A 9,994-nucleotide genomic window follows, 5' to 3' on the forward strand; every position below is an offset into this window, starting at 1 on the left:
AAAGAAGAAAACTGTTTCGATTTCGATTCTGTTATTTATTCCTTACTTACTGCACCCATTCTCGGCTGGTCCTATTCTTCAGTAAGGAATACTGCAATCCTTTCTTTTATTTCTTCTTCTGCAAGTTTCATTTCATTTATTCAACTTCACTGACAAAAATGTTCTCACAAAGGGAATATGTATGTGTATGATGTTTTTATTTTCAATTTTAGTACTTCTAAATTATTTTTAATATTCGCCACCCCTTGCTTTCTTTTACCAATTTATCATTTCATAACAATAACATATTTTACGTTCCTACAAATTTAACAACTTTTTATTAATAATACTACAAAATACAATAATTTTTTTTAATATATTTTTAGTGAAATTTTTTTACAAGAGTGGGGGCTGAGTAATATAATAAATCTCACACCAGTGTTCAGTTTTTACAGATAAGAAAATTATTTATCTTTGCCGTTAACCAATTAAAAAATATAATAAATTTAACTGTCAAGATAGTTTTTAACTATCAATAAACTTATTATATTTGACAGTTTTCTATTAAATGATAGTATTCATTCGTTTATATAATTATAAATGTAACAATTTTATATTTTAATAGAGATTATTAAATTCATATAAATATAATAAATTGTATTTTGAATCTTTCCCATTGAACACAAATAAAATTAAATGAGAAAAACCTTAAAACTAAAACAACCACTTAAAGTGGGTAAAAGTAAAATCCGTTATATTTATTTAAAAACGGAAAAGTAGGATGTTTGAAAAAAAACTTTTTAAAATTTAGAAAGAACTTTATACATAAATTTATTTGATGTATAATATTCTAAATATAGGTAAATATATTTGATTTCTAGAAATAAGAAGTAGGAAATGAATTTTTACTCTATAATTGTACCAGTGTGTTTATTTCCCATCTTCTCCAGCACTGTCCCTCTCGGCTTTCTGCACCTTAACAACTCACTCACTTCTCTCTCTGTTAAACACGACAAAAAAAAAAATCTGATTCCAAACACCTCAACAAAAACCTTCTCTGTTCACACACGCACACTCACTTCAGTTAACACACACTGTTTGCATTTTCATTTTTCACCGCCATCGAACCATCGAACCATTCTCTCTTTCTCTGTCTGTTTTCTGGAGAGAGAATTTCGCTATGAAATCCAAAGCCGGAGGAAGCGGCCTCACAAGTGAGGCCACCGGCGGTGGAGGTGGAAGCAGCAGCTCTCCTAGCCCGCCGCCGTCGCCGAGGCGGCAATCCGGTGTTACGCGGTGTCGGAGGAGGGTGAGGCCGGCGAAGGATTCGTCGGAGAGTCGGCGGCTGGTCGCCGTTATCATGGCTCGGCGGAGCCTCCGGTACTTCTTCCTGCTGCCGGTGGTGTACATCTCCGGGTTGTTGATGTGTGTGGGGCCCTTCTCCGCCCTCATTGGCCACACACCTCTTCCCGGTTCTCGGTACCGCAGTCACGAGATCTTCCACAACCTCTTGCACCATATCGAAACCGATAATTCCTCTGTCATCGAGGTGCGTAACTGAACGAACGAGCTTAACGCCTCATAATCATAAACCATGTGCTCATTAAATATTTTATTTTCCTTTTTTTTTAACTCACTTATTTTATTAATTAATTGAAGAGAAAACATCGACCTAGTTCAGTCTAAATAAAGTGAGTAGAGTGTCACAATATGTATATCTAAATTCGAAAAATGTCTATGTTTAGTGTGTAACGGTATCTCCATCAAGATCTAATATCCACTTTTTGATGAAAAAATTGTCTACGATTAGTGCCACACTAATTCCTATATGTTTTACTTTCTGCTCTTTTGTTCACGAAGTTGTCTCTAAATGAGGATAACTTGACAATGTTCGAAGAGAATTTTGTTGGACGGAGGATAGCTCACAGATAAAAAAATCACCTTGATTTTAATCAATTTATTGTTAGTTTCATTTGATTTTCCTTCTCAATATTGTCAGAATAGATGAAAATAAATTAGCTCAGAGAAATTAAACAGAGTGGTGGGTTTTTCTTATAATTTTGTATTTTTATGTTTTTGTCTTTTTGCAGTTGGCTTCTGTGTGGAAGTACAAAAGGAAGTTGAGAGAGCAAAAGCCTTGTCCGAATTTGACGGCTTTGCATCGCGAACACTTTGGTAATTGATATAACCTATAATAATTAGCTGATTTGGAGTTTGGCGTAGAAGTAAAGTTTGTGTGGGATTTTAATTCGGTGGTTTCTCTTAATTTCAGTGTCTCCTGGACTGAATGGTTTTTTGATTGTGGAGGCCAATGGGGGTCTTAACCAGCAACGCTCTGCGGTGAGGCAAAGGCGTCCCTACCCCTGATTTGCAGCTGTTTTGTTTTGATTTGAAAAACTATCTAGTTTTTGACAATGCTGTTTCTTGAATTGTTAGATTTGTAATGCTGTGGCTGTGGCTGGACTCCTGAATGCAATATTAGTTATACCTCAATTTGAGTTTCACAATGTGTGGAAAGATCCAAGGTGACCAATTTACTCATTATATTTTAGCTTTGAACCTTAGAAGATAGGTCTTAACCAAGGTTTGATTCCAGTTGTAGTTGCGGTTGCAGCCTGCAATCACACGCTGATTAGCTGTTGTGGCGGCTGCCGCAACCATGATGTTGCAGCTGCATCACTTGATGTGGTCTGTGGTTTTAAATCCCATTAACATTCATGCCTGCGAAATTTTGGTCAGACATTGTGGGTTAATTTGATTTCATTGTTTGGCTTAGCAATGGTCAATGTGTGACTGAATTTCACAAATCCAATAACACGTGACTGATGGGGAAAAAAGTATGTTTATCACATATTTATTTGGTTTACATTCCTGTTTACTCAAACGAAAACACAAATATTTTCTGATGCATTTTTATGAGGTAAATTCTGTCTGATGTTGAACTTCTGTTTACATTATTTCAAAATCTAAAAAAAGAAATTTTAAGCTGTTGCCGTTATTTGAGACAACTCCTTCGGTATGACAATAAGAAACCTACAGCCTCATTCCAAAGATCTAATCATCTAAAGAAACTTTCTGACTCTTATGTTAGTTACCTCTGTTTAAACTTTCATACCTGTTTTTCTATAGATTATTCAGTTAAACATGCTTGTATAAGTCCCTGAATTTAATAATGCTCCCATAAATAGGGCCATATTAACATTGCTGTGTATGCTCCAAGTACCGAATCTATTTCACGGACCAGAACCTAGAACGAGAAGCATATCCTCCTGCAATATTATTTGTTGATTGATCCACATTAATTAGTCCTTCTAACTTTTTCGGTATATCTTACCTTTGTGATATGATCAGTCAAGCGATACTTGATTAGATTTCGTAACCATTGGCAATGATGAAATTCTAGCAGCCTCTTTGGGTATATGCATGTTCTCCTCACAAAACAGTCTATACAAAAATTAATATTTAGGACTCTTCTTTAGAGTTTCCGTATTTATTTCTATAGTACTTCTATTTAAAATAATATTATTTCTCTTACAGTGAATTTGGGGATGTATATGACGAAGATCATTTTATATCCACACTTGATGGTTATGTGAAGGTGGTCAAAGAACTGCCTGAGGCACTAATGGAGCGCCATAATTACAATATGAGTAATATCACGAACATCAAAGTTCAAGCTTGGTCTCCTGTCAGTTATTACCTTGGAGTTGTTTCTCCTATCTTGCAAAAGGAAGGGTTGGTATTGGGACACTTTCTCCTCATCTTTTTTATTCATCCTTTTGATATTTTATAAAACGAAAAATGTTGGTTTTTTCCTTTCATAAAAAAGTTTTAGATGAAACTGAACTCTGAAATGAGTTAAAATTAATTTGACACAATTTTGATTTTTTATTCAAATAATTTGATGTAAAAATATTTATTTTCATTTGCAGGGTAATTCGAATAGCTCCATTTGCCAATCGTTTGGCAATGAGTGTTCCCCCACATATTCAATTTCTACGATGTCTTACTAATTATAAAGCATTGAGGTTTTCTTTTTCAATATCTGCATTAGCAAACAAATTAGTTTACCGAATGATTGAGAAGAGCTCTAGGACAGATGGAAAATACATTGCCGTGCATCTTCGCTTTGAAGAGGTAGGTACTGATGCTCATTCAATTAGGTTGGAACTGGTAGTTAGTGTTAATATATGAGACTGTAGGGAAACGGTGAAGGATTGAATCAGCTTTGTTATTGACTAAATCTTCTCAATATGCAGGATATGGTGGCATTCTCTTGTTGTGTATATGATGGAGGAGAGGCAGAAAAGTTGGAAATGGATTCAGTTCGAGAAAAAGGGTGGAAGGGCAAATTTAAAAGAAAGGACCGGATAATTTTACCTGACCTTAATCGGGTTGAAGGAAAATGCCCACTAACCCCACTAGAGGTCCGTTTTACTTTTTAATGCTTATCAGATCTTAAATTCTGTTTTTATTTTTCTTCTCGGCATTAATCTGATCTCAAGTACTCATGTTATTGAGTTCAGAATGTTATGCCGTCAATATTTTTTTTAGTAGTACCTTTTCCAGGTACTAGATTTTAGTTTCACAATCAAAAGAATGATATGATGAGATGAAAATCAGACTAATGTTGCAATTTAAAATTGTGTGAAAGCTGATATTATATAGAAGAGACTGATCTTAGTTGCATATTATTTTCCTTAATTACGTAGGTTGGTATGATGCTGCGTGGCATGGGATTTGATAGCAATACTTCAATATACATAGCTTCTGGGAAAATATATCATGCAGAGAGATATTTGGCTCCTTTGATGAAGATGTTTCCCTATCTTTATACAAAGGAATCTCTTGCAACATCGGATGAGCTTGCTCCTTTTATGGTAAAGATCCTCGCTAGTTGGAAAACTAGAACAATAACAAATGTCTTGATTCATTCTATGAAACTGGATGGCTTCAAAGTGCTTCAGTTTATGTTTTATTTTGATTTTTTTCTCATAGTAACCTGTAGACTGGAGCATATTAACTTGATTCTAGTATACTTGTCTTGTTTAAAACTCTGCTGGAGCAACACATTCTTTTCTCATACAATAAATATTAATAATTTTTTTGTCCTTGCAGTGGTTAAATATATAAATATTTATACTACACATTTAAGAAGCTAATTGAGAAAATATAATTTGCCCCCGATATATAGTTGTATCATCTATATGACCATGTAAGAAAATTTGATAACTAATTAATTGGAGTCAGTGGCATAGACTCGTAAAAACAAGAACCACAACGACAAAAATAGCCTTATCAATCAGTTACATGAATCACATAAATATTATTGAACTTGTTTTGAAACCAAATTCTAATGGAAAATTTAAATGAAATTCCTTTTAATAATTTCCTTTAATATCCTTCTTGATCTCCCTACATATTTTTTCAGAAAGCTAAAAGTCATGCTTGTATCTCTTCAACTTTTCACATGTTCAAATCACCTTAATTGATTATTTATCATCTTTTCCTCAATTGGTGTCACTTTGTAACTATTATATGACCACATATTCTTAATATATTCATTCCTACTACTCCCATTTTTTGTCTTCTATTTAAAGCTCAATGTTCACTACCATAGTATAGTTGGCCGTGTGCAATAAAATTTCACTTGTAGCTTATTACAAATGTCTAAGCTGTTTCAACCATTCACTGAAATTTTCAAATGTAAGGTCATGGATTTGGGTTGGACCTGCAAACTGAAGCTCTTCAATTTGAAAAAATGATCAGCAGTTTTAGACCTCAAATGCTGTGCTTTTATTTTTTGACTTTTATAGTTTATACAGTGACCTCAAGAATGAACATGTAATGAAGGATGTAACTAGGTTTCAATTCCGAAAAGCATAAAGGATATCAATGGTTTTCTATTATGATTCTTTATCCACTCAATCTAGTAGTTTGCGTCTTGATGGTTGGTTATAACTTGTAAGTACGTTTTTGCTGCAACTTTTCTGTGCTTAAAAATACAAATAAAATAAATAAATAAAATCTTATATACGAATTTAATTTAATTATACTTTTTCATAGAGTGTATGTTCGTGGGGAGTTTCCAATATGCTCCAATGCTTATTTTCATATTTTTCTAGGGCTATTCTTCCCAATTAGCTGCGCTGGACTACACAGTATGCTTGTCTAGTGAGGTTTTTGTAACAACTCAGGGTGGTAACTTCCCTCATTTTTTGATGGGCCATAGAAGATTCCTCTATGGTGGCCATGCTAAGACAATTATCCCAGATAAACGCAAGCTTGTTGTTCTTTTGGATGACTTGAGTATTAGGTATGTTCTCTCTCTCTCTCTCTCCCCCTCATCCTCCATTTATGGCTGCTATATACTCTGTTTATACATTTCAAAGGATTGTGGGAAATATAATGTGATTCCATGTTATCATATGCTGTCTTGATAAAAAAAAAAATAATTTAGTGATAAGATAATAGTTACTTCTGTAGGATTCATATAGTAGGCACGGATCTGTTCTACGAAATAATATATTAACCGATTGGAGTTCCCCTAGATTTGAATGCGAATCTTATGATTTATATTATTTGTTTAAACTTATTTTTGAGAAATAATTGCTTATTTTTTCAGCATTTTATAAGAGTTTTTGATTTGGAAAATTTACCAGTTTCCAGAAATAATCCATTCCCAAACACCCACCTATGGTTAAAAGGTGATATTTGCAAACACTTGAACTTTGGTGTACGCTGAAGAGCATTGATTTTTGTATGACCTTTTATTGCTAGAGCACTAACTGTAATCAGACACTAAATTACCACTGAATATGCACTATAATCCTGTAATGCCACAGCAAAACAAAATACAAGATAGTGAAAACCATCAATTGGTCCTTTGCAATTTTTTCTAAGATGAAGTCAGCTGTTTATGGAGGGGATTTTATACTTTGTCTATTAATCCATAAAAATGGTGCCTTTTAGCTTCAAGGCTACCAGGCTGTGTAGTGATCTTATAAACAGTGCAACTTTCAGTAGTTTTTATTACTAGTAAATTCTAACTTCTCTCTAGGGCCATGTTTTTCAGTTTATTTTTTAACACTGTTTTTGTATGATTGCATTATACTTAATAATTATAGATCTTGTTTGGCTTGAATCAAACTGTCAGTAGGTTGGTTCTTTAAAGATTTTTCTTAGCTGAAGTCATAGCTGTTAATGGAAGGGATTATAGACTCCTGATTATTAATCATAAAATTGGTGCGTTTTAACTTCAGGACTGCCGGGTTGTGTTGTGGTCTTGTATATTATGCAATTTTCAGTAGTTTTTTATCTAGTAAATTCTGATTTGTAAGAACTGTTCGCTAGCACCATGGTGTGCAGTTTTTTTTTAACCTTGTTTTTGTAGAATTACATTATGTTTAATTGTTTAATTTTGTTTGGCTTGAATCAAACTGCCAATAGGTATCTTACTGTAGTTGTCCATCGTTGTCTGAATGTTATATTTAGTTGTCATCTGGACTTAGTTTGAGGGCTTAGGCTATGCCATCACTGGAACAGTAGATGATGGATGGGAAATATTTGTGCATCGGTTTTGCAGTTGGAGAGCTTTCAAGGATCAGATGGAAGACATGCTCAGTGAAAGTGACCGCAAAGGAATCATGGTACCTAGAGTTAGAAAAATAAACAGAAAAACTTCTGTCTACACGTATCCCTTACCAGAATGCAGGTGCCTACAGCAGTCTCTTGCCAATCAAATTGACAACAATAATGACGTTCTGTATAATTACAACGGAACAAAAGCTTAAATGGAAGACATGTTTCATTTGTTCCATCATCTCTGCGCGGTAATCGGATTTATATCATTACAAGTCCAAGGCATTTGTGCTTCAACTTCCAATTCTGCGGCCTTTCAAAGACAAGGTGTGGCTATTCCTGTTATTATAACAGGAGAGATTTCTACTTTACGACTGGCTTCTGTAACCCTGAAGATTTTGTTTGCATGTTACTTATTTTACACCCTGGGCAGTTCAGAGCTCCAATTTAAAGGTCGGAAAACACTGCACCAACGTGTTCTACCAATAGATATAGCAGCAGAACTAATAGAGTCAGTTTTTTTTTCCCCTCTAATCAATGTTTTTTGTGCTGACATCTTCATTTTTTGTTTCTTGTGTAAAATTCTTAGGCTTGAAGAAAGATTGTAATCTATCGAGTAAGTGAGCGTATTTTTGTTTTGACCCATAGTTAGAGGGAGAGATCCTTATAGTCCCGTTGACGAGTGGCTTTGTTTTCCCTCCCTTCCACATTTTCTAAATGTAATTTAATGTCTTCTGTATATTCTTTTTGTTTATATCATTTAACATAATCTGAACTCTTAATTCATCCTTGGAAAAACAAGTATGAAGATAATATGAAAGGAGTTTGGATTGTCACGACCATAACTGAATCTTTACTGGGAAAGCAGTGTAGATGGAAACTGTAGTTAAAATTATAGGAATGAAGATAGTTGCATATAGGAAAGATTATTGAAATCCAAAGTGAGTTGATTTTTCTAAACATAGTCTTTTATGTTTTTCGTAATTCTAGCCTTGACTTTTAAAATAACTGTTTTGCTTGATTTTTTAGGATAACGTGATTACTTAGCTGAAGATAGAATATTTCTTTCTACCTTCTATAACAGTTCATGCATCCCAAAATGGGTTCTCTAGAACGTGATTTTTACATTTTGGAATACTCATACCGGAACGAAAGGGAACGAGATAATATTTTCAGGGCTTTTTCTTTCTGTACCACCACAAATTCTTGACGCATCTCCAAAGTTTTCAAAATTGTCATTTTACCCATTTTTAAAGTGACTTGTTCTGGAAATTTTCTAGAACACACTTTTTGAAATTTTCGGAACATAATCTTCAAAACATTATTTTTGAAACAAGATCTTTGGAATGTAATTTTCATAATGCATGAAATAAACTTTCCAGAACGTATATATTATCTTCTAAAATGTATTTTCTTGAATGAATTTTTCAGAACAAGCTTTTTGGAATGAGCTTTTTCACAACTCTCTCTCTCTCATGCTTCCTATGTAGCGTTCTCTGATATGGTGATGGAGCAGGGAAGGGGAAGAACACAGAGAAAACTAGAAAAATAAGTGTTAGGATAAAGATATATTAGAATAAAAACAACCTTTTTAGGATAAAAGTAACATAACCAACAACCTACCTACTCTCCTAGTCTAATGGGGTATATAATATCCTTTGAAAAACTATTTGTCCTCATAGACAGCTGTGCTGAAAATACTGAAAAGTTATAACAGAAAATCCTAACAGAAAAGGGGATCCAATCCCTACAAAAGACAAAAGAGATCTTTTAACCAAATGGGTCTAGATGTCCTTCTAATGGGCCTTGTGCTTGTGAGTCCCGTATCAATAGTCGACTCCTGCAGAGCAACCTTGTCCTCAAGGTTTTGGATGGATGAACTTGGCGGAGCAGTTGTGATGGAGGTCACGGTGGTATATGAACTAGGGGTGCGGGAGGTAAAACAGGGTGGTGTGGTTATTGGACTATTTGATGTGGGTGGTGGTTGGTGGGCCAAGGTAATTTTTGTGGTGTGGGGGTGGATGTGAGAGGGTGGGAATAAATTGGGAAAGTGTTTTGGGTGTGGTGCGGGCTTTTGGGCCATGTTGGGGTGTGGTGTTGGAAAAGGGGGTTGAGAGTGGGTTGTAGATTGGCATGGGAAACCCAAAGGGCAAGGTTTGGAATGAGATTGGTTTTGTAACGTTGGAATTTGGTGTGTGCCAACTACTTGTATTGAATACGGCACAGAGTCATGTGAAGGTGCTGCAGGGAGTTGGTGACGTGGCACAATATGGGTCATTGATGGAGATGAAGTGGTGTGCGCTGATGGTGTGGGTAGATGGTTAGGTGCATTTACTTGTGGAAGTAAATGGGTAGGTGAAGGTAGGTGCGGGAGTAAATGGGCACGTGAAGCAGAGGTGGGTTGTTGGTGAAGGGGTTTAATAAAGTGAAGTGA

The 9,994-nt window shown here is 34.9% G+C and overlaps 1 protein-coding gene across 1 annotated transcript; it reads left to right on the forward strand.

Annotated features, from left to right (window-relative positions):
- The first annotated feature begins 851 nt into the window (after positions 1-851).
- Positions 852-8,299, forward strand: LOC137826064 (O-fucosyltransferase 10-like). The gene is made up of 10 exons (XM_068631906.1): positions 852-1,528; positions 2,070-2,154; positions 2,252-2,319; positions 2,416-2,504; positions 3,517-3,714; positions 3,912-4,116; positions 4,239-4,406; positions 4,692-4,859; positions 6,105-6,295; positions 7,565-8,299. The coding sequence occupies exons 1-10, from the start codon at positions 1,160-1,162 to the stop codon at positions 7,770-7,772; spliced, it is 1,749 nt and encodes a 582-aa protein (XP_068488007.1). The 5' UTR covers positions 852-1,159; the 3' UTR covers positions 7,773-8,299.
- The last annotated feature ends 1,695 nt before the right edge of the window (positions 8,300-9,994 follow it).

Source organism: Phaseolus vulgaris, chromosome 8, assembly GCF_000499845.2.
Source record: "Phaseolus vulgaris cultivar G19833 chromosome 8, P. vulgaris v2.0, whole genome shotgun sequence".
Classification (NCBI taxonomy): Eukaryota; Viridiplantae; Streptophyta; class Magnoliopsida; order Fabales; family Fabaceae; genus Phaseolus; species Phaseolus vulgaris.